At 34.7% G+C, this 23,984-nt stretch overlaps 2 protein-coding genes and 1 long non-coding RNA gene across 18 annotated transcripts; 1 reads left to right on the top strand and 2 right to left on the bottom strand.

Moving 5' to 3' along the window:
• Positions 1-1,929: 1,929 nt before the first annotated feature.
• LOC105122549 (uncharacterized) lies at positions 1,930-10,658 on the top strand. 11 transcript variants are annotated; one of them, XM_011021717.1, is made up of 8 exons: positions 1,932-2,173; positions 3,416-4,929; positions 5,230-6,041; positions 7,578-7,638; positions 7,728-7,843; positions 8,731-8,821; positions 9,020-9,067; positions 9,447-9,791. In XM_011021717.1, exons 2-8 carry the CDS (start codon positions 3,670-3,672, stop codon positions 9,516-9,518), a joined length of 2,460 nt encoding a protein of 819 aa, XP_011020019.1. In that variant the 5' UTR covers positions 1,932-2,173; positions 3,416-3,669; the 3' UTR covers positions 9,519-9,791. The 11 variants fall into 11 exon arrangements, 9 of the variants coding, with proteins under 9 accessions (XP_011020020.1, XP_011020019.1, XP_011020015.1 ...); XR_841709.1 differs by adding an exon at positions 9,938-10,658 and having other exon boundaries at positions 1,934-2,173; positions 3,416-6,041; positions 9,447-9,646; XR_841708.1 differs by adding an exon at positions 9,919-10,658 and having other exon boundaries at positions 1,934-2,173; positions 3,416-6,041; positions 9,447-9,646.
• Positions 10,554-17,480, bottom strand: LOC105122550 (pathogenesis-related homeodomain protein-like). Of its 6 annotated transcripts, none has more exons than XM_011021722.1 (11): positions 17,387-17,480; positions 15,561-16,133; positions 14,669-14,834; positions 14,082-14,205; positions 13,862-13,974; positions 13,389-13,745; positions 12,478-12,705; positions 12,252-12,341; positions 11,947-11,997; positions 11,324-11,563; positions 10,554-10,999 (listed from the first exon to the last, which is right to left on the bottom strand). In XM_011021722.1, the coding sequence occupies exons 2-11, from the start codon at positions 16,109-16,111 to the stop codon at positions 10,736-10,738; spliced, it is 2,184 nt and encodes a 727-aa protein (XP_011020024.1). In that variant the 5' UTR covers positions 16,112-16,133; positions 17,387-17,480; the 3' UTR covers positions 10,554-10,735. The 6 variants fall into 6 exon arrangements, with proteins under 6 accessions (XP_011020024.1, XP_011020023.1, XP_011020025.1 ...); XM_011021721.1 differs by having other exon boundaries at positions 15,561-16,144; positions 17,387-17,460; XM_011021723.1 differs by lacking the exon at positions 17,387-17,480 and adding an exon at positions 16,958-17,373 and having other exon boundaries at positions 14,085-14,205.
• A 1,730-nt stretch (positions 17,481-19,210) lies between these two features.
• On the bottom strand, positions 19,211-22,370 carry LOC105122548 (uncharacterized). Its single transcript, XR_841707.1, has 2 exons — positions 21,958-22,370; positions 19,211-19,475 (listed from the first exon to the last, which is right to left on the bottom strand). It is a non-coding gene; the product is annotated as an uncharacterized LOC105122548 (long non-coding RNA).
• Positions 22,371-23,984: the final 1,614 nt, after the last annotated feature.

Here is a 23,984-nt window from a genome sequence, read left to right as displayed (position 1 = left end):
ATAATATGGAACTTATTTTGTTACTGGGGACATTTCACTTAGGAAGGATCTGAAATGTCTTCAATGGCTCTAGAAGAAGTCGCTCTTCTACGAAGTTTCAATGAACAAGGGAACCCTAATGGTATGTAGCTTGTTTACTCAGCTACAGCCATTTATGATGCACAAGAGCTCATGAACTGGCATTTTGTGAATTGCTTTGTCTAGAAAGCAAATTTTTGAATTTCTTTTGGTAATTATTACGAAAAAACCAAGTTTGGAGTCTGGAATGACTTCCTTTTCGCACACGCATGAACACGTAGGCAATTATTATGTGATGACATGATGCTTATTTCATCATAATCTTTTCTATGCTTGAATGTTAACGATTCCCTGAACTGTGTGGAGATCTTCATGAAATCATTAGAGATGATATTACTTGCACCTCTCTTCTCTCCTTGGGAAAGAATTAACCACAGGGACGAACACACACAGCCTCGTTAGGATTTAAGATCTTGAGGTCAGTTTTAGCATTCTGCAATGCACCTTCATCAATCCTAATATGTTGCGGGGGTTTGGATGCAGCTACCTTGTTTTCTCATCTTATCAGTCCTATGAGTATTATATTTGCTATGCACTAAAAAGTGTAGACAGCAAAATAATTTCTGCTAATTGAATTTATTTTTTGTTCACTTGACACTCAATAATCACTTTTTTTTTCCAGCTCCAAAGCTTTACATACCACTGGTTCAACAGACAACACACGATCGACTAGGAATTTCATCGGTATTGCTTCAACTGTTTATGAGGATCTAGGAGCAAAGCTTTCAGAATTACTAGTAGTTTTGATTCTGCATATGATGTTACAGTATTGTACAAACTCTTCATCAGTAGCTTTTAAAACCCAGATAAAATCTGGCTTGAAATAAGAATTCTTTCATATAGAAACTGTATATGCTGGACCGGTGATTGAAATTTATGTTACATTTGCCTTGGTTAATGAATGGAGCATTTTTATTGTGATTTTTTTTTCCATTTCTCTTTACAATAAGAGATGCTATGTGGTTTCAGTTGATGTCATGCATTTTAAGGGAGTGGAAGAATGGAATTTGTGGTCTTATGTTAATGTCATCTCCATGCTTTCTTGTAGGACTCGATTACTTTTCATGGCGTGTAATCCATGTACAGTCTAAAATTAAGAAACAATTGCAAGATTGCTCATCTTGGCCATTGCTGTACTGTCACAACTGATCAGCAGAGCAAACCTATCAATAAATTAGGTTTTACATAAATTTTTTACCAATAATGAACCATGAAAAACACAAAGGTGACATATTTGGAAGTTTGAAAGAGAAACAGCATGAACTTTAGAAGGCTTTATTACAATTGTATCAATAATGGAAACAAAGACATGATCAAATCTATAATCTGAAAATTTTCCCCATTAAGAACAAAAACAGCATGCCATAATTAACCCATATTCTATAATTTAAAAACTTGTTACAAAGCAGAGAGTGTTCATTCAAGCAACGTTCATTAAACAAGAAAGAGGAGACAGATCTGGAGTTAAAAGTTTTCATCCTGCTGCTGCTGCTTCTTTTTTCTCATTACTACCTTTTTACTATGGGCACATTTGTATTATACATTCTATTTTATAACAGGAGATGATAATCTTGTTTACTCCATGTTTTCAAATCAAATACCAAGTCTAAGGAAAGATTGTAAAATTTCATGTAAGTATATTATTTGGATGCAAAATACGAGATCAACTCGCACATGATTTATGTTTTTAGCTGTGAAGAACATTATTTCGATGTTTTTTACAAGAAACGGAGATTACATCGTAAATGCAACCAACACTAGTCTTCATAGATATACAAAAGCATGTCTTAAAATGTCTCGAATCTAGATCATTAAAAGAACTCATAGTAAGCAAATAATAATAATCAGCACATAAATTGAATAGCAAGTGAAAAAAAAACCTTTACAACCGGTTGCACACAAACAACTATTCTGCCCATAAAAATTATAAAAAAAGGGTCAAAGTGAAAAACAGAGTTTTAAAGAGAGAGAAGGGAGGGAAGTTTTTAGTTCTAGAGAGATAAAGAGAGAGGGGCTTCGTGTCGTGGCCAGTTTCTTATAAAGAGGCCTCATTGCCAAGCCATTTCCTTATTGTTGGAAGGCTTTTGGCGATCAGGTATAACTTTCTTGTCATTTTTGCTTTCTGGGTTTTGAATTTGTGTTAGTTTTTTTTTTTCATTGCTTTATGTTTCAGATATCTGAATGTTGATGTTTGTAGGGCATTTACAGCGATTCTTGAATGGATTTTTTATTTTTTTTTGCTTTTGCTATTCTTTCTTTAACTTTGTGCGAAAGAAATCAAGACGAACAGCATAGGAAATTGTGAATTGAATTCTAGGAGTTCTGGAAACCTGATAAAGAACTAAGGGCATTTTATTTTCAGTCTTCAAGAAGGAACCGACAAACTCATTATTGATTTTAAAGAAAATCCCTTAGCATTGTTAGAATAAGTTCTTCAAACTTAGTTAATAATGTTTTAATTGGTTATTGAAGCTCTAGATGGTGTTGGGTTTAGGTTTTGGTGGTTAGATTTGATAGTTGTGATTTAAGGATGTCTTTTGTTTTCTTTTGTGGGTAAAAGAAGATGTGTTCAGGTTTTCTTTTTATGGTTTATTCTATAAGTTTTGTTTGTTATTTGGATGATTTTTGTTGTCTTTGGGAAGCTTGGGATTTCTCTTTTGTGGTGAAGTTGGAGTTTTTGTGTGGCCACCCATGAATCTACTTGAACACAAACGTTATAACCCCTAAAATTTGGCAACCAATGGTACTATTTAGTTTGTCTTTTGGAAAGTTGATGATTAGAGAGCTCTTAGTTTCATATAGTAATCTGACAAGTTTCCATAATGTTATGTGGTTTATATGCTTCTCCTTGTATATGCAAAACATTCTTTAAACGCTTTAATTCTTTGGGTGAAAGGGAAAAATTATTGAGGAAGAAAATTAATAAAGAATCCTAAAGGTATGCATCTTTCTAAAATGAAAGATAAAATTCACCTAGCTCAATTTGCAGGATAAAACCATGGTTGTTGCTCATGATGTGATTGATTTCTTAAAATTCTTGCTTCTCTTTCATCTAACACACCAAAGAAAGTAAAAAACTATTGAAAGATCTCTCTCCTTTCCATACCCACTTTCGGAAAAGCCCTTAACAGTTGTCAAGTGGTTCTCTGTAGGATGAGCACTAAAGATCTAGTGCAGTTAAGGATTCTACAAGGCATCATATCTTGATGTTCAATGTGTTCTATGCTCTAACAATGCTAAGAATTAGGGGACAGGGGCTCTTTTCGTAAGGTTGTCTTGTCATTAAAGTATGCTGATGAGCTTTTTGGTGTTTGTGGTGAATAATGAATGTTATTAGGAGTTCAAATGTCTGGTTGATACCTCTACGAGTAGCACTGTGAACTTCTTCAGCTTTCTGCTGTGTTATGTTTGCCTCTTTGATGTTTTAAATTTGGAAAATTGTTAGTACCATTTCTTCAGTAAGCAAAGGGGGGGCATTTTTATGGTCTATATCAATCACAAGTTTGCATCATAGGAGGTTGCTAAGCAGTGGCTTCGATTTGGAGTGCAAAAATCACATCAGCTGGATATTGGCTGACTTTTCAGGTGAAAATGTTGATACAGAGTTCCCTATCTACTTCAATTGAATGTACTCCATTTCATGTATCTGACCAAGGGAGACAGGATTTATTTTGTGACTGGATGCCTGGTACTGAAATTTGGCAGATGTGCTCAAAATGTCATGAACACTGCCATAATTGCTGTAAAGATGCTGCTTCAATCACTGAGGAAAAGGAGACTAACAATTATTCATGCCTGTTAAGTTTTCCGAGAGGTCCTCATCCACCAACTATCATTAAAATGTCTGAAAGTTCAGCACCTAGTTTTGTATATTGTAGAAGGAAGTTACAAGGAAACTCTATTGAGTTTTTATCAGCAATCACAAAGAGAAGCGGAGAGGATTGTCCTTATGTCATCAACTCTGATGGTCCTTCAGTTGCAGTTAAGGAGCACTGTGTAGTTTCTGAAGATGAGCATGAAACCGGTACTGTTAGAGTACCTCTCATGCATCCTATATTATGCAATGGAGTTGATTGTTCATGCCCCTTTTCCTTTGGAAGAAGTACTCAACTTGCATCTGTCAGTTCAGTGTCTGAAAGTGCTGCCACTAATTTTGTTCATGGGAAACCAAAGCTACAACAAAACTCTGTTTCCTTTTTATCAGCAATGGCAAAGACAAGTGGAGAGGATTGTCTTTCTGTGATCAGTTCTGATGGTCCATCAGCTGCACGGAAGGAGCAGCGCCTAATTTCTATACATGTGCGTGGAGCTGCCCTTGTACCTCATCCTCCAGCATGCAATAGAGCTGATTCTCCATGCCCATTAAGTTCACAAAGAAGCCCTCAGCTACCCACTGTCAGTACAATGTCTGAAAGTTCTGCATGTAATTTTGTATACAGCAGAAAGAAGCTGCGAGGAAACTCTGCTAGCTTTTTATCAGAACAGGTCCCTGCAATGGCAAAGAGAAGTGGAGGAGAGGATTGTCTTTCTTTAATCAGTTCCGATGGTCCATCAGCTGCACGCAAGGAGCAATGCCTAATTTCTCAACATGAGCATGGAGCCGCCCTTATGCCTCCTCCTACAGTATACAACAAAGATGATTCTCCATGCCAATTATGTTTACAAAGAAGTCAGCTACAAACTGCCAGTACAATGTCTGAGATTTCTGCATGTAATTTTATATACAGCAGAAGGAGGATGCAAGGAAAATCTGTTACCTTTTTGTCAGCAGAGGTCCCTGGAATCACGAAGAGAAGCAGAGAAGATTGCCTTTCAGTCATCAGTTCTGATGGTCCATCACTTGTAGTTGAGGAGGGACATGTAGTTTCTCAAGATCAGCATGAAAGGGGAACTGTTGGAGCTCTTATGCCTCCTCCTATAGCATACAACAGTGATGATTCTCAATGCCGATTAAGTTTACAAGGAAGTCCTCAGCTACCAACTTCCAGTACAATGTCTCAAATTTCTGCACGAAATTTTGTATACAGCAGAAGGAAGCTGCGAGGAAACTCTGCTACCTTTTTGTCAGCTCAGGTCCCTGGAATCACAAAGAGAAGCAGAGAAGATTGCCTTTCAATCATCAGTTCTGATGGTCCTTCACTTGTCATTGAGGAGGCACATGTAGTTTCTCAAGATCATCAAGATCAGTTTGAAAGGGGAACTGGTGGAGCACTTCCCGGGCCTCCTTTAGTATGTTATGGAGAGCCCCATGTTTCGAAATCAGAATCTAGCAGTGGATGTTCACTTGTTGAAAACCTGGTTTCTGATGAAGCTACAAAAAAAAGCAGGCCAAAAATCAATGAGGTTGACAGTATAAATGATAGCTGCTCATCATCAAAGTCAAATATGGAGCTTGTTTCTGATTCTACAAAGACTGAAGGAGATGATAATGGTGAGTGCTCTTCATCCAGTATAGTGGCAGCAGAGGTCACAGGGGAAGATCAGTCTGAAAATGATCAGTGTATCTCTATACTCAGAAGGCAGAGGGCTTTTGAGGGAGTTTGGCCTGGCAAATCCCATGCTTCTGCTAAAAGCACTGGTGATGGTTGTGGTAGTGGTAGTAGCAGTTCTCGGCCATGCAAAAAATGTTTTCGCAAGGGATCCCCTGTAAAGATGCTAATTTGTGATAATTGTGAAGATTCATTTCATGTATCTTGCTGCAATCCTCGTGTAAAAAGAATACCAGTTGATGAATGGTTGTGTCATTCTTGTTGGAAGAAGAAACGGATAATTCCCAAGGAGACAATTTCCAGAAAATCTCTCAATATAATTGGTGAAATGGGCAGATGTAGAGATGCTTCATCTACTGGTGAATCAAATCCTATAGCATTGATGTTGAGAGATACTGAGCCATATACAGGTGGTGTTCGAGTTGGAAAAGGTTTTCAAGTAGACATTCCAGATTGGTCAGGTCCAATTATCAAGTATGTTGTTTTGCTAATCCTCTTAATTTTGAATATGTGAAGCAGACATCCATAAGAAATAGCTAGACTGAATTATGTGCAATTTAATCTTATAGACCCTCCCATTAGCATTCATATCCACGTCATTTTTTATTGTTGGAGTAACATTTCATCATGCAAACTCGTTTATCTGGTTTATTTGCTTCTCAGGGGGCTTTAAAATCTGACATATGAGAGATGCTTCCTTCCTTTTTAATGCATATGTTCCATCTACGTTACTGGATTCCATGTTAACTAAAGAATGCCCATATCAGGCATTTGTTTGCCTTTCAAAGCGTTTTTGGTAGGTCTGACAAGTCATTGAGGAATTCTAATGGATTCCACATAATAGAGATTGTATAAGTTGTTTTTAGAGAATTTTTCTGAACGAGAGAGTTGGAGCTATTGTTCTGAAAGGAAATAAGCCTGATGCTGATGGTCTTGGATTGTTCCAACATTTTCAAGAATGAGATCAATAAGCCTGATGCCCATGTTCTTTTGTGCAGTCCATTGCTGTTTCTTCCTGATCCTAGAAACACAAGTGTCTGCAAGTCTTGCTGGCAACCTTACAAGATTTAACAGGCTAGGAAGAGGGAGCAATGACTTTGGCCAAGAATTGCTGTTTTACCATTTATTAAAAACGTTACATTCTACTGTTCTTTAGCTATAGACTTTGGTCTTGCAATAAATCTTTATTTTTTAGATGTTATCAAGCTTGATACATCCCATGGTGTACAGATGGATCTTTTATGCCCGTTTTCACTTAGTAGCAGAGGCACTAGTAGCTTGTTAGGATCAAACATAGTGGCCATTTTGTAGGCATCTTTGCAGACTGAACATGTTTAGTCTCTTTTCTTCAACGTGTTGATGCACAACAATGTGGCCCCATGGTTTGTATTTTGAGTTGATTACGGGCTCTTTGAGGAATGCATGCTTAGAAGGGAGAGAGTACTCTTAAGTAATCTGTTTGGTTGCTAGCCGTGCTAAATGGCCTGAAGCTAATTTTTTGGAGGCAATAACCTTACAGTTTTTGGACCCAAACACAGGAAACTGAAAATTATTTGGCTTCATTAAAGCAAAATGTCATGTTTTTAGAGTGTGACTATAAATTCCCATTTTCAGAGCATCTATGTTTAATGTGCTGGAAGAACAAAAAGTAGCAGTTAATATTTTGCGGGTCAGACAATTGTAGGTTATAAGGCAAAGAAATGGTAGGTTTAATTCCATGTAAGGTATACAGGCAAGTACAGGAATTATTCCATGAAAAGGCTGTGTGTTTCTTTGATCCTTCAGTCTGTACCGAGGCACAGTACGTTGGCTTGTGTCAGACACAAATTTTTTCATTGTTCTATTCCTTGTCCTCTCCTTTATATTATTTGCTTTCATTTTTCTTTTTTCCTTGCAGTAGGACTTTTCTTATAAAAAATTTAAGATTGACACGAGACTGTTTCTAATTATCACTGGGATGTCCTAGACTTGTTACTTTTAACATCATCTGCTATTTTGATTTTCATGTAGTGATGTCGACATTATTAGCAAACCTTTGGTATTGGAGCCATCATGCTTTGTCAGTTTGTTCGTAAGTCTTCAAATTGTTTATTAGTTTCAAGTTTGTCAGTTTAGCTGCTTCTTGGTGTTTTGAGAGAACTCAAACATCCTCTTGTGCAGGAATTGAAGTCCAACAAGTCTTCTAAACTTGGATCTATAGGCAATTGGCTTCAGTGTAAACAGGTTATAGATGATGCAGCAGGAGGCAATGTAACTATATGTGGAAAGTGGCGCAGGTAAACCAAATAATGATCTCCTCTCTTGGGTGATTTTGCTCGTGTTTTTGTTTATTAACCTGCTTTTAGTTGGACAGCCTCAAACTCAAATATTTTAGTTATCTGTGGGAGAGTCCAATGCACAATAAAAACCCGTACTAGGACTTTTATACAATTCTCAACACTTGGCCCATCCATGAACTAGTTTACTGGCAGGTTTTAGCCTAGCAATGCCTTGGTAGCGAAACTTTGTTATATTTGTGTTTGCAAACACAATAAACGGTTTGAAGAATTTAAACCTTCAAGCTTGAATGTTTAATCTCTTTATAGCCGTAAGTTTTTAGCAGTTCATATGTTGTGTGGAAACGTTCACTAAGTGAACATATTATGAAATATGAGCAAGCATTACTGCGCGCTCAATTTAAACCAGGTACTAAAATCAACCATGAATGTTTAATCTCCTTAATTCATATTATTCAACTAAATACTCCAGCGCTGAACCTATTAATTTTGGCATTGCCTTGTGTCTATCTTAGTCTTGCAATTTCAGGAACAAAATGCGGGTATAATGTTAATTTTCTTCGTCTTAAATTGCTATTGACAAGTATGAAGCTTGGCAAGTCCTTTCCTATCATTGATGCATCTTCGTGAACATATTGTATCATCTGCCCTTCGTTGTGCTGTTGGTTCAAAATGCCATTCCACTTAGGAGATTAAAGTGGAATCAATTCAATTATCTATATCATGTCATTGGCTGTAGCTTTGTGAGAGATCCAAAATAAATTAGTTTGCTACCTCTTTCCCCTAGACAATCCCACCAAGTCATAATTGATCTGATAGATCTAATATTTATCTCTTTCTAGTTAAGCTTGAGAAGATTAAGTTCTAGAATGTTGTTGATGTAACAGGGCTCCTCTTTTTGAAGTCCAAACTGCTGTCTGGGAATGCTTCTGCTGTGTCTTCTGGGATCCGATTCATGCCGACTGTGCTGCACCTCAGGTGAATTAGGCTTTTATGTGAAATCTTTGGAATCATGGACTTTCTATGTAGCAAACAAATTGTTTATGGGTTCCTAACATCTTTATTACTTTCATTATAAGTACAAGTTTGCGGAGATTATTGAATATTCTTAAGCTATATTTAACTTACACCTCATATTTTATCGTAACCAAATTTTGTTACATGCATCTGCCTCAGGAGCTGGAAACGGATGAAGTTATGAAGCAGATAAAGTATATTCAGATGGTATGTTTTGGACGATATTTCATGGTTTTAGAGTTTTAGCACTAGCGGCTTGGTCATTGTTATTTAAACTTGCTTGTCCTACTTACTTTTTTCCAAGAATACACTGCTTAGGCTGTGATGAGGGGCCGAATCTACTATACAAATCACTCTGCTGTTCAGAGCAGACACATGGTTAGAGTTGGTAGAACCTTGAATCTTATCATTGAGCATGGTCTTGGTGGTTCGATTAACAAATGTAGAATAAAACTGACTGTAATTTGTCAAAACTTATTAACATAGTTCATCTAAGTGCACTTGTTTTAGGATCCTTGGCATTTCTTTTGGTCAAGGACATGGAAATTTCTTATCTTCATTTGTTAACATGTCATTTGTTGTGCAGCTGAGACCCCGAATACCAGCTAAACATCAGAAATTGAGGCGTGCCAGCATTGGCGATCCAAAGAATGATTGAAAGGAGTGATGGTTACAAATTTCCAAGAATGAGCAAAAACTGCTCGATGATTTCAATGCAGTATTATCCATACAGCTTGATTTGTACATTCATTCTCACAGAAATCCACAGCTGAATTTTGGAGTTAGGTATTCACATCATAACCGAAACAAAATTATTTTTATATTAGATTGGTTTTTTAAATGTTCAATATGATATATGTGATTCTTTGGTTGAGCCTGTTCGTATGTCCCGATAGGAAATTTCATTGATCATGGGATATTAATTTCACCAATCACTTGTGAAACTCATTTGTTTAGTCATTCTAGTTTTCTCCCTTCGTAATCCATCAATCTCGATAATTCGAGGATAACATTGGTGCAAATTTGTAGGAGAGGGACCTAATCTAAATGTGTAATAGGTGGATAGTGCATTGGTAGGTTGCTCTACAGTGGAAGCAGAGTGAAGTTGATGATGGAACTGATGAAAAATCAGCGGTAAATGAAGAGACAGTCGGTGGATTTGTTTGGGGGTTATGAAAGGAAAGTGATTGCGCCTGTGACTGCTGTTCTTGTGCAGAAGTCCAACAAGAAAATCTTCCTGTGTATATATATTTTAGCGAAAACAAAAATATAAATGCCAGCGATGTCTGTGGATGCACAGACTCTATCCTTGAGACAAACAAGTGGTAGCATTTGTTTTTGTTTTTCGGTCAGAAATACATGAAGATAATGTATATATATTCTCAGCTTCAGGTCACAAATCAATGTGTTCACGTGACTAATTTTACTACAAATGTAAATTACTAACTAGCCTGTCACTGGAACTGGTAGAAGGCATTCACAGCCCAATAAATAGGGTGAAAGGACCAAAATCCATCAGAACAGTAAGGTCCATAACAGCAAAGAAGAAGAAAAACCAGGTAAAATTTATAGTCACGCACTCACGCTGTCCAACATACGAGTCATGTTAGAACCTATAGCTTGAACTCCAAGGAACACGCCCAAATTGCACCAGAATCACAATTACACAAGTGGAGCAAACCGGAGATCTTTGTACTGACCCAAATTTCCTTGAGCCTTCTTTTGTATTTTAACTTCTTTCTAAGAAAATAAGTACTTGTATAAGGAGTGTCCATAACACAGATTAGAAACAAAAGATGATACTACAATGCCAGCCCTACCTGCAAAAGTGTTTAGACAAAATGCTATGCAAATAATAATAGGTTGCACGGTGTATCAATTTTTTCCCCTCAACTCAGCAATGGGAATGTAAACGATAAATTCTTCACGTGGACGGGTTTTGGATGACTTCCTAGCTTTGCCATTTTGTAGCTTCACCACTTTCTGCTTCATCTTCTCTAATATAGCCTTCGCTCTACAGAGTCTCTCCATATCATATTCAGCCGCTGTTGAAATAGGATTAACCTTTTTCTTGACTTCCTTTGGTTTTGCTTTTAACAACTTCTTCAAGCTCACATCATCACTGCACTCAGCATTCATCTGAAAGTGATAAAAGCTAACATATGTGAGGCATGAATAAATAAGAACTCTACGCTGTAGGTGCATCAATCCTACAGCAAAACTCAAAATGATAATAACTCTGGGATATCTTTTCCCATATTAATGCATAGCCTCCCAACACCAACCTCACACACACACAAACCATTGCCCACAAGATAATACACAATTGTCAACTCCTTATCCGATCACTCAAGACTTCTTTGTTTTTTATCACAGTGCAACCAGAGAAGCAATATAGACAGATAAAGGGCCCAAAGAAAAAATAAATAAAGAAAACAGTCAAGTACTTATGATAAAGAATACCTCATTGCTTTTAGTAGGTGATTCGTAGGAACCTCTTTTCTGTTCATTTTTCCTTGAACTTCGGCTTATTGACTTCGGCTTCTTCCTCTGAAGGATCCTTTTCAAATTCTTTGGGATACATACCTCAGTTTCTTCCCAAGAATCCTGCGAAAGATCAGCAGTTTTGCCCTCCCTGACATTTAATGTGGGTTCAGCGGAGACTTTGGAACTAGAATTATGAAGTTGTTCTCCTTTCTCTACCTGTTGTGGAAGTGAATTGTCATACACGAAACTGAAACACATAGAAAGACCTTGAGAGAGAAGATTTGAAAGTTTCGACTCTCAAATAATCACATGAACATGATAACTACAAATAATGCATCTCATGTTGACGCAGAATTTATACTTTTTAACTTAGTGACTGATAAGCATGTAGGAGAAATGAATTATTCTTTTGTCAGTTCTAAAGACATAATTTGTATTTGAAAAACATTAAGGTCAAAATATTAACAAAGAGTATCAATTTTATTAACAGTTCAAAACATCTGCATAGAAAGAGTCATGAAAGTCCACAGCAGAACTTTGAATACTAACTGCAACAAAATATAACTGTTGCACTTAATGTACATGAAGTACCAACTCACCTTCCGGGACTTTAGAGCTAAATAACGGGAATTCTTGAACCATTTGCTAACCTGAAATTACAACTTAAGTGTAAATATCTGGAACTTAGAAGAAATGCAGAGCTAACATGTGAAAAGTAATCCCAGTGGACAATATGATGTACTCCAACACCAAAGTAACACTTTTTTACAGATGAAAAAGAAAGGAAGAAAAGTTGATTTTCCACTTTAAAATCACTGATTTCATATGTATGTATCCTATAGTAGTTCAGTAAGTTCAATTTCAAGGCATCATTATGCATTGATTCAGTAGCTTAAGTTGTTACCTTCCCAGGTTCAAGGCCCAATTCTTTTGACAGATTCTCCTTCACAGTTCTAGATGGAAGTTCATTCTCTACAAATACTTGGCGAAGTTTCTGGGACAGCACATGAAAAGGGAAAGATAACTTGCACAATTTACCAAATTAAATTACTAAGCAATCCTTAAGATAGAGAGAGAACATAAAAAAATTGTTTGGCAAGACACATGTGTGGAGTGGAGGACACTAATACCTCAACCGCATCAGGGGGGAGTCTGAAAATTGGCCTTCGAGTTTGAGGGGGAAGCTTCATCATCCCTTCAATGGTCTCATCACTTTTACTTTTTTTTTCACTTTCACACAGTGTCATAAGGGTGCTGGCTGCATTTGACTCCTTCTCCCGTCGCTTTCTTTTGCCAGGACCCCAATCTTCATCTTCGCTGGCTTGCTCATTTGCAGGAGCATCCTTTCCAAACACCTCCTGATAGGAAAGAAATTCACACTGCCTTAGATAAATGATTCTGAACTATCACTTAAGAAATAGACTGCAGAAAAAAGATGAAGCCTTTTCATTTTCTGCTGGAAAACACTTGAAAGAAATAAAATGTAAACTCTGCATCATTAGTTTCCACGGCATAATTTTAATAGCTAAATAGAAATAGACAGCATAATTTTCATCACTCTTGTTTCTAGGGGCAAATCATTGGTCCAATACATAGGCATCTGTCAAATGCCTGCTTTAGCTATATCGCTGTTACACCCCCTCTTCCTGCAAGCTACTTCAAAAAACAATTCCAGAGAAACCTATTAACCTTCAATAAGAACACCACGAAACTAGTCCCATCCATATATTTTTCATGACCCTTGTTTTTTTCTTTTTTGCCTTTTCCTAAATTTGACCTGTAAGTTCGAAAATACATTATTACCTCAGCATTCCAGATCAAATATAGATTAAACTTGCCATAGCAGATATAGTTTGAAGTTTTAAACAGAAATTCTACAACACTGTGCATAACCACTAAAAATCAATGAAGATACACTTCTTCTTATAAAAAGAGAAACCAACCTATGAAGTTGATTCAAGCTGTCACACCACCATAACTTTTTAGTTTTATGCGAAGCTAGTGATACAATTTTTATGTTACAAGCATTTAGAATACTCACATCATATAACATCTTATAGTCAATTGCTCTTCTCTGCCTACGGCCACAAACAATTTCCCCATCACTGGTTTCATCAGAATCTAAACTGCTATAAATAGAATTGTTTCTGAAGTCCAAGCCATGCATCTCCCACCTCCTGGATCCCAAAAAAACCTCACCATCTGAAGACCAACCCAAGCTGGTTGAACTGCTGATGTCATCAGATGCATCATTATCAGTACACGCTTCACTCATGATGTTGTCTCTCCTCTCTGGATCGTAATTATCATCTTCAGAATCATCTGAAGGCCATTCTTCTTCGGGGTTTAATAGCACATTTCCAGCATCAGGAATTGCTGCTGCTTCTGTGAAAATATCCTATTTCAAGATAGAGTGAATATCAGATTGGTTACAGGGCACCAAAACCAAGATTTTTTTAATTCCCTTTCAACTTTTTAGCAAAGAAAAAGGCTCAACAATATTTTAACAATAACCTGCCAACTGCTGTCCTCTGAGAAATGGGTTCCCAAATGAGCATTCATAGCTTCTATAATATCCATCCTGCATTCACAGAACTTGCAAAACCATCCCTGATCTCCTGGAGGTACTGCAGAAGTGCAAATTATCAAATGTGCAGAAAACCTTAGAAATAATCCATTTGTTTCGTAACTCAGTAGAAAAAACATCACAAGAAAAGAAATGAGTAGAACTGACTACTTTCAGTATCCAAGGGAGGTTCAAGGCATTTTTGGTGGAAAGCACAGTTGCATGTACCATCACAGAGTACAATATCATTATCTGGGGAAACTTCATTCAATTTGCACTTCGCACAGAATATCTAGATGAAGAGATGGAAAAGAAAAAAATAAACATAACGACACAAGTAAATAATAACACAAGATAAAGCAAGTCAAGGGCCTCCTACTAGCTTATCACTAAGCCAATTTTTCTTGAGGCCCAAGATAATGCAATATCAGTAAATCCAAATTTGAAGAAAAAAAGGGACTTTTCAATTGATGTTGAGAAAAATAAGCATGTTTCAACTTTGCTTAGAAAATATTTCCATCTCTGTGCCTCCACCAATTTCATGGCCCAATTACTGAATGAGCATGTCCCTTTTCAGCTCTTGAAAGTAAGAAGCAAGAAGCGAGTATGCTCATTGAGAACTGACAGCCCAGATTTAGGAAATACCGGGTATGAGTCTTTATTAGCAAGAATTTGTCAAAAAGGTTGAATTCTTGTTTAATGCTTTACAATTCTTCACATTTTCCAGAACAATGATGCTGCTTGTGCTTGCTTACATGTTCATGTGAAACAGATCCATCTGGAGCCATAACTGTCTCTTCAATACATCCTACTGTACTAAGAGAATCCACCTGCCGAATTATATCACGTAATCCAAGTTTACACTTCAAAATCTGCTTCCTTGCTCGCAGAAGTTCCTTTTCTGGCCTGATCTTCTCTCGACTGTGGCAGAAATTCAGTAAAAGATAAGAACAAACATAGTTCTTTTATCATTTGAAGCTTCTATCAATTTCAAACTTACAGTCAGCGGAGTTCTTTGTGTTTTGTTTTGTTTTGTATCATGCATGTAGTAAAATGGGAATCATTCATTATTCCAAGAATAGATCAGGTAAAAGATTTTAAAATTTTGAAGAATAAATGATTGAAAAGGAAAATTAAAATAGAAGCAAAAGCAGATAAAAAAATTAAACAAGATTAATGTATCCAGATTCCTTCGGCCAAACTTACAACGAAAATGTCTTTGAGCCAATCCTACATCCCAACTTCAGTAGGGAAATATTCCATCTCATGCAATATATGATCAGAACTTCCTTGAAATATTTCAGATAGCTTCAAATCTGGTAACATGTTCAAATATATGCTCCTAATAATTCATGATAAGGACTAAGAGAAAGAAGGGCAAACAATATTCATTCCGCATCCAACTTCTTCCTCGACTAAACTTGCTTCTACAAGACATGGTTTAAGAAAACGAACCATCTCTGATCAATAGTTTGAAGACAATTATTTCACCTTTTTTTCTCTTTCACATATATCAATTTCACAGATTAAGGAGTGTTAGACTTTAGATGGAATTCTTAAATCACAGTTTTGCAATCACAAGCTTAACTTTGCTAAGAAGAGTTCTTTATTTTTCCAAAGGAATGATATGTAAGAAAATCTTTTTACCTTTGACCTTTCCAGCCTTCTCCAGAGTAAGCATCTATAAGGTTCTGGTCCAGCTTCATTTTAATCATCAGGTACCTTGCTCTCCTCTGCAATCGTGATGGTTCATCTAGCTTTACCTTGTCCCTTTGCCTTTTCTTAGGCTTCCTCTTCTTGAGTTTTTTAATTGCACCTTCATCACCATTTTTTCCATTTCCCTTAGAATCAATAGTTGACAATTGTAGCTCTGAGGAAGCTCCCTTTCTTGAGGCCTTCTTATCAAGTGCTTTATGCAGAATTTTCCTATGAATCAGTTTTCTACTGGTAGAGCCATTCCCAATGCCCTTAGGAGAAACTTTTCTTTTTGATACAGCTGAACTGATGATAGATTTTAGATGAGGTATTGGTTTTGGTTTTGGTTTTGATTTTGTTTTCGTTTTTTGGCCTTTTCTAGGAGACATTTTGCTGTCCTTCTTTATCTTCAAGGATTTAATCAGCAACGACCCAGTCACTGTGTCAGAAGGTGAACATTTGTGCGAGTCTTGCAGCTTTGACGTCTTTCCAGAATCACCCATAATGATATCTCATGTGTGAGAACTGAAAATACACTATAGATGTATAGGTAATCTTTTTGTTACATAGTTATTGCTCACAAACAAGGAAGAAGCTCAAAATCTACCGTAAAGATAATTCTAAAGTTTCCACAACTTTTCACTTCTAGTTTCACGCAAGACAAACATGAAATTCTACCACCATTGAATTCCATAAAAGTCAGCTTTTTCAGCATGCTTCATCTAATATAACTAACCATACATTTGACTTTTTGTGCAGTATTAGTAAATCTAAATTTGAAAATGTCTCTTCATAAACAAAGAAAATGTAAAGTCCAATATTCAGTAAAATGAAAAGAATCCTTAATTTTCTTTTAATCTTCTTTAAGATGCAAACATCTATAGAAAATAAATAAGAAACCAATGAACAAAACCAAAACCAACAACGTCGACAATTAAGGACAAAATTTTTGAAAAGAGTCAATCTATCATGCATTTCAAATCAAAGAACTGTCATCCATGATCAATCATTAACAAAATCCTTGGAAGTGATCACTGAATTACATTCTCAACTCTAATTCCAACACGAGTAAGCTACAAGAAACAAATTATTGATTCATAAATCAAAATCATCCATGATCACCAACAGAAACATCACAAACAAATCACCCCAGAAGGCAAACATCATTAGCACTGAAACCAATCTATAATCACCACAAGAACAATTCAAGAAGAACCCAGAAGTCAAATCAAAATCAATACCTCAAGAAAGTTTCACATTGAAACTAAACATAAAAAGAATGACAGCCCAAGAAAGAAAGAAAGAATCCAAGAAAGCAAGCTCAAAAGCAAAAACAAAGAAAAGGGTACCTGAGAAACAAAAGAATGAGACACCTCTGCCTCCTGCACTACACTATAAAATAAAAGACAGTGTATTTATAAGACAGTCAGACAGAGAAAGAGAGGGTTTCTTGATTGATTTGAGGCCTAAAAAAGGCTCCAAAGTTTTGAAACTGGAAATTTGACATCTGGGATTTGGTGCTTAAAAGGAAGTGAAGTGAAAGGTTTATTTGATGATTGAATGAATGATTTGCAAAGAGGTGGCTGTTTCTCAGTTCTGTTGCCTCCCCTCACCCTCTCCATCTTCCTATACGATTGCTAGTCTTCTAAAGTCTCTGTTTCTTTGACTAATTGTAATTACTGGTCCAAAAGGTAGCAACAATTAGTTACACTAATATCCTGTTTTAACAATTCAAAGTAATAACTAAGAACAATTAACTTCCGGGCATCAAGATTTACCTTTTAGATTTGAACCGTAATGATGACACATAAGGAACAAACTAGCTTATCATTCAAAACCAGTATAACCCTTCGAATTATGTTGCTTATGTTATTACTTGTTTTGGTTGATCTGGGTATGTTTTTTTCTTTTTTTGTTTTTAACCGTGTGTTGGAATTAGTTTATATATAATTTGATTAATTTTTTGAGATTTTTAAATTAATCACTAGATAAGATTTTAGTAATTCTAAGATTTATAGTATTTAAATTGATAATATTTAAAAAAAATTAAAATCTAACCAATTAAATTAGATGTCTAATATTTTTCATTTGGTTTTGTAGTTGCAATGGATGGGTACGGACTAATTTATCTTGTGAGAAAAAATGGGTACGGACTAATTTATCTAGTGAGAAAAAGAAAGAAAGGGAAATAAAATTTTAATACCTTTTGTGTTGGCATGTTTTATGAACATGAATTTAATATTCGAACTAATAAAAAGTTGTTTGATAGGGTGGTTACGGTTATTTTTTAAAATAATTTTTATTTAAAAATACATTAAAATAATATATTTTTATTTTTTAAAAATAATTTTTTATATCAACATATTAAAATAATTTTAAAACATAAAAAAATATTAATTTGAAATAAAAAAAATATTTAATTTTTTTAAAAAATTACTTTAAAATGTTAAAAGCAAATGGATCCTAATGCAACGAAACTACTTTTCTAGTCTTATAATAGCTTCGTATATGAGCATTATCTAGATTGATCAAGTATAAAGTATGTTACATTTAAGGATCTAGCTCAGTGGTCAATTGCAAAGCTTGCTTTGCGACTGTCTCGAGTTCGATCCTCTCTGTGCACCAGTCTGTCACTCTTACGGTGCTTTACTTGCCTACTAGGTTTGTAAAATGTTCAATAGGTCTAGGAATTAGTCGTGGTGCGTGTAAACTGACACGAACACTCTAATTATCAAAAAAAAAAATTATAGAGCATGTTGTATTGTTTGTTTAGCCTAATAGTTATTTTTAAAATTATTTTTTGTTTTAAAATATATTAAAATAATATTTTTTTATTTTTTTATTATTACATTAAAATGATATAAAAATAATAAATTTAAAATCAAATAAAAAATCAAATTTTAATTAAAAAAAAGATTTAATTTCAATACTAAACGGGAAAACTTCCCCGCTCTGGCATTAATGATTCCATATCCATATGACCAAGCTAGAGATGTCTGTACTTCACTTTTGAAGCAAAAGTTTAAACAAGCTGGAAAGCTAGCGTTGAGGGGCAAAGAAAAGGACTAATGACTATTCTTTCATGGTTGATTATATAGTTTTTGGCCCTAAATATAATTAAATGGATAGCCATTAACTTAAAAGAGACGTTAAGATAAGGTAAGGGTCTCACTGAGGGGAGCGGCGGCTACCCTTGCACAACCTATCCACAGTTTCAAGATTATTTTTTTTTTCAATCGCTGTAATTTAATTTTTATATCAATATGTTAAAATAATTTCAAAATTTAAAACAAAAAAAAATTATTTTTTTAAGAAAAGTATTGGCTGGAAACAAACGAGCTGCCTCTTAAGCTTGGTCTTCGTTTATTTTTGACGATGATCATAGAGACCAAGATCGCCACGAATCCATTTTTCCTGTTCCAGAAAGTGAAAGGAGATACCCATAGAATAGAAGAACGAGTCTAATGGCTAAGCTATAAAGGCGCGTTGCCCCAACACCATAAAATTGCTTACGAAATTAGCTCCAGCCGCTTGAAAATGGAGGTATCTACATGTTAAGGCATAACACAGTCAAATTGCACATAGAAAATCAACATCCTAAATTGGAAATTAAAATGAACCCGTAATTGATAGTGTGGTTAGAATAAAAGGGAACGAAAACACAGTTGTTTCTCTTATAACCATCCATCCATTTAACAATAGATCACAAAAGTAATAAGTTTAACTAGTCAAGTGTAATTTATTTCATCATTTCAGGCTGCCAACCATTGGCAAGACAGTATCTTCCTGCCTACAATACCCAGAAATACCAAAAAACACCGAGCAAATAAATGGTCAGCAAACAACTCCCCGAAGGTTCACCAAATCCTGCAAAGATAAGCAAAAATATCAATGCTATAAAACATGTCGGCCTTCATAAATAGAGACATAGACACAAACACCCACAGGTAGAGCAACAATCCACATCAATTTTGATCTGGTTAGAGCTGCGGTTCACTTAATGAGATTTTAAGCAGAACAACACAGCTGATCTCAAAGTCGAGGAAATGTAGCACAAAATCACACCAAAACATAGTTCCAAAGATTTTTGAAAAAGAACAATATACAAACACATATTTATGAAGAATTTCATAAAACATAGTTTTCTTCTGATTGAGAAGTATGGCAACATTCATTAAATAACTAAAATAATTTCGATATAAAAAAGAAATGTACTAGTTCTGAGTACAGATTTATATCGCCCCTCACAAAAACTACATAGCATCCTGTTTCCATCAAAAAGAAAATAAGAGAAAAGGTACCAAAAAAGCCCTATTCCAAGAAAAAAAACCTCTTGCCCACAGTTAAAGTTTCATTGACCTAAACCATTCAGAAGTTTCTCATTCAATTTTAGAAAGGACAGAAAGATGCAAAGACAGTGAAGATTCCATTCCGAGAAAGAAACAGTATTAGAGTTATTTTATTGTTCCACCACCAGATGGATCGCCACCTAGCAAAACTGAACAGTAAAGATGAGGCCACCCAAACACCATAAGCTAGACTCAAGCCTTGGCATCGAGAAAATGCCTATTGGAACCCAACTTCATACAGCATTCTTATTAGCAAAGAGCATGAAACACAAATCATGTAAACATACATGTAAATCCTATGCATTAAAAGAACTACCTTGTAACTATACAAATAGGCCATTATCGAAATAACTTATTAATTCCCACAAACTAATAAGAAAGAAAGAAAGAATAATGTGTGCCACGCATGCATCACACAACCACATGACTTCAGCATGTAGAACAGTAGAAAACAGAATATTAGCAACTGTTCAGTGGTGTCATTTGTACAATGGTGTGCGTATGGTCATAAGGGATGTATACATGCAGGGATACAAACACACTCACACACGCACACATTGATTCAGAGACAACTATTTGCAAAGTTGAGCACATAATGCAAGGGGTGGTAAAGAGGAAGGAAGACCATCAAGATGTCAAAATGTACTTTGGCTTAACAGTGAAGAAAGGAAAAATGGGTGCATACACTGAAAATGTCCTTTAAACTATAGGTTTGTGAAGAAGGATAACTTCTATGAAATAAGGCCACGTAGAGGACAGATACCATAAAATGATCCAGGCAGCTCTTGGCATAATACAAACTGATTTTTTAATCCCCCGATAATCCCTTTTCAGTTCTTCCAGCCTTCTGATTCTAACAAGTAATATAAGCAGGGCATAAAGTAGGTTTAGAAGAAAATTAAGAAAAAAACACAAAGGTCCTCTTAGAAAACTACATAGCGAATACTCTGACAATAGAATACTGTAAGGATCCAATAAAGCATGAGAAAAACAGTAAAGAGGAGTCTACAACACATTCATAAAATATCTACTTATCAAAATTTCTGGATTATAAACTTCAAAATTGGTAAGTGGTAGCAAAGAAAATGTAGATAAAAATCAATAAACATTACTGTCAACCACAGAATTCCCAATGAAATTCTGTAAACTCAAGTATTTCCCACCATGCTCTTTTCCACCCACCCCTCCTCATCCTCAACCTTCTTGAACATATTCTTCAGTCATCCAAATGAACAAACATTTGTTAAACACCATTAGATTTTGCATCAACACTAACAACTCCTACCAATCAAATCACTTCTTTTTTTTACCATACTCAACCTGAAATGACAAAATGAAATGCAAAACCAAAGCATTTAAACCAGTCAAAATTACCGTAATGAAAAGTAAAAATCCAGTAAAATCCATGAAACCAGGATTCATTTAGTAGGAGTAGCAAGAGGAAAGGGGGGGAACCAGGCAACACAAACTAATCACACATTACAGTACTCTCACTAAATCAAAATCCCAAAACACAAATTCAACACATTATCTTCCATATTCTCTCGGATAAAACCAAACAAACAAAATCCCTAGATGAAACACAATCAAACCCACAAAAAAAGATCTATAATTAAATTCAATTAAAACCATACAAAAACTACCAACAAAATCACCAATCACATTACAAAAAAACCATACTACCAACAAAATCACATTACAAAAAAACTCAACTACCTGCATTTCAGATACCTATAAAAAACAACTACCGAAACATACCATAGCACATCAAATTAATAATTAAAAAAAAAACCATCAATAAAATCATCCAAGGAGCCTACCCCTAATCAATAGGGACCAATTCCTTTCTAGAGACTACCAAGCAACCCAACTCAACCCTTTTTAGCTTCAACATCCTCACTAACAAAACCCAACAATCTATCCCATCAATCAGTCAAATTCAATCAAAATACACAGAACCCATCAACAAAAATCATCAAAGTACACCACAAAGACGATACCTTTAATCAAAAGACCGATAAAAACCGTTCCTCTCTAATGCCCACCATGCTCCTTAGAATGTTGCTGGTGTTCAAGATGACGGCGTTCCTCAGGAAGAGCAAGAAAGTAAGATAAAACCATGCCACCAAAGCAAACATGATAAACTGGATCAACTGAGCTTGTTTCAATATACTTAGCATGGTAATTATCCATCCCTCTTTGCACTGATTTCTTCACGTAATCAAGCGACAGCATGGGCTTCACATGGTTGGGAAATTCCTTCACTTTCAAGCCCTTAATTTCGCTGTAGAACTTCCTTAGTGCCATTTGATTGAGTGTGGATCTGAGGGTTCGACGAAACCCTAGCCCTAGTTTTAAAATTTGGGGATCTGGTTGTTTTATGAACGTAGAGAAATGTATAAAGAGGGTAAAATCTGGGGAATGAAGGATAGATTTTGGGGCAGTTAGGATGGACGGTTAGTTCGTTGCTACTGGTGGGGTCCACAAAATTAAAGAAGACAAACAGGAAATTATTTATTTGAGTTTTCTTATATAATTTCCCATTCCCAACATTTAATTAGATATATATTTTCCATTCTATTAACACTTAAAAATAAATCATAAATGATTAGTGTGTGAGTGTGTATAATGTTTAATTGTTTAATTGCATGAGTGGAGTAGGATGACAATTTTAAAGTTATTTTTTTATAATAATAAAAGATATGTTTCTATAGATAATGTTTTTTTTTAGGATATTTAAAAAAAATTCTTAATTCTAAAATTATCCCTTTATTTTTTAAAATTTTCTAATTATTTTGAGTTAGACAATAGCATATTCTTTCTCTGTTTTTTTTTGTAAGCTCAGTTTAGCACTGCAATCCACCCATATTTTTGAAAAAAAAAATTAATTTTAAATTATGTTTTAGTTTTCTAGGTCATTTTATTATGTTACTGTGAAAATAAATTTTAAAAAATAAAAAAATATTATTTTAATTTATTTTCAAGAATAAAATATTTTAAAAAATAATTGTACCATACTTTTAAACAAGCTTTAACTATATATATATCAAGAAATTACTTCATTAAATCAAGTAAAAAAGAAGAAATTTTAATTTTCCGATCACAATTTATCATTTGCTAATGCTTATCAAAGTTTTTTTGGTTTTTACCAAAGTAAAAAACAATAAATTAATATAATATAAAAAAATATTTAGAGATATAACATGCGAGTCACAAATAATATCTATAATTTACATATTACAAATGTTACATTTATAATATGTGATTTATATGTCATTTGTGATTCCAAACAAAATTAAATTTCAAAGCTTCTTTCTTTTCATTTTTCTATTTATATTCCTCATTTCTCTTTTCATAATCAGTTGTAACTCTTCTCCCCTCGCTTTAAGCAATCACCTTTTCTTTTTCTACAGCAAAACACACCTAAAACACCACAAGATTTCCATCCCTTCTTAGTTAGCTATTTGAATGATGACTATGATTATGAATAAGATATTTAATTGATTGAGTTGACAAAACTAAAATTATGAATAAATTATTTATTTAATTATATTAATAAGATTAACATTATAAATAAAATACTTAGTTAACTATATTATTAATAATTATAATTATGGATAAGATACTTGACTAATCGTGCTGCTACGACTAAGACTGTAGTTAAGATACTTACTCAATTATATTAATAGTGTAAAGGATATAAATATAATACTTAGTCAGCCATTTAAACAAAGACTAAAATCATGGATATGAATTAAAGTCACCTATTTGAATAAAGATAAATTGATATTGTGTAATAATTAAGGTTATGAAACACACATAAGTCATAGATAAGATATTTATTTGATTAACTTAGATTATTTCAGATTATTTTTTTATTTAATTTTTTATTATTGTTGTTTATTTTTTATCATATTATTAAGTTAAACAAGTTTATTAACTTTAGTTAAGTTAATCACTCGACTTTTGAATTTTTTTTTAAAAAAACTATTTTCATTTTTTAACAACTTCTATTTTTTTTATAGAA

This window comes from Populus euphratica, unplaced genomic scaffold (genome assembly GCF_000495115.2).
Source record: "Populus euphratica unplaced genomic scaffold, PopEup_1.0 scaffold20.1, whole genome shotgun sequence".
Taxonomy (NCBI): Eukaryota; Viridiplantae; Streptophyta; class Magnoliopsida; order Malpighiales; family Salicaceae; genus Populus; species Populus euphratica.
Note: the sequence above shows the minus strand (reverse complement) of the source record. Positions and strands in the feature narration are given on the sequence as shown.

Bases quoted from the DNA above. Each gene is read 5' to 3' on its own strand.
- LOC105122550 (XM_011021722.1), bottom strand. From the start codon at position 16,111: ATGGGTGATTCTGGAAAGACGTCAAAGCTGCAAGACTCGCACAAATGT. The intron at 12,706-13,388 runs GTGAGTATTCTA...CTTTCCTATCAG, and splicing joins ACTATAAGATGTTATATGAT to GAGGTGTTTGGAAAGGATGC. The intron at 11,000-11,323 runs GTATTCTTTATC...TATCACTTTCAG, and splicing joins CACCTACTAAAAGCAATGAG to ATGAATGCTGAGTGCAGTGA.
- LOC105122549 (XM_011021713.1), top strand. From the start codon at position 3,670: ATGTTGATACAGAGTTCCCTATCTACTTCAATTGAATGTACTCCATTT. The intron at 6,042-7,577 runs GTATGTTGTTTT...ATTTTCATGTAG, and splicing joins TGGTCAGGTCCAATTATCAA to TGATGTCGACATTATTAGCA. The intron at 9,068-9,446 runs GTATGTTTTGGA...TTTGTTGTGCAG, and splicing joins AGATAAAGTATATTCAGATG to CTGAGACCCCGAATACCAGC.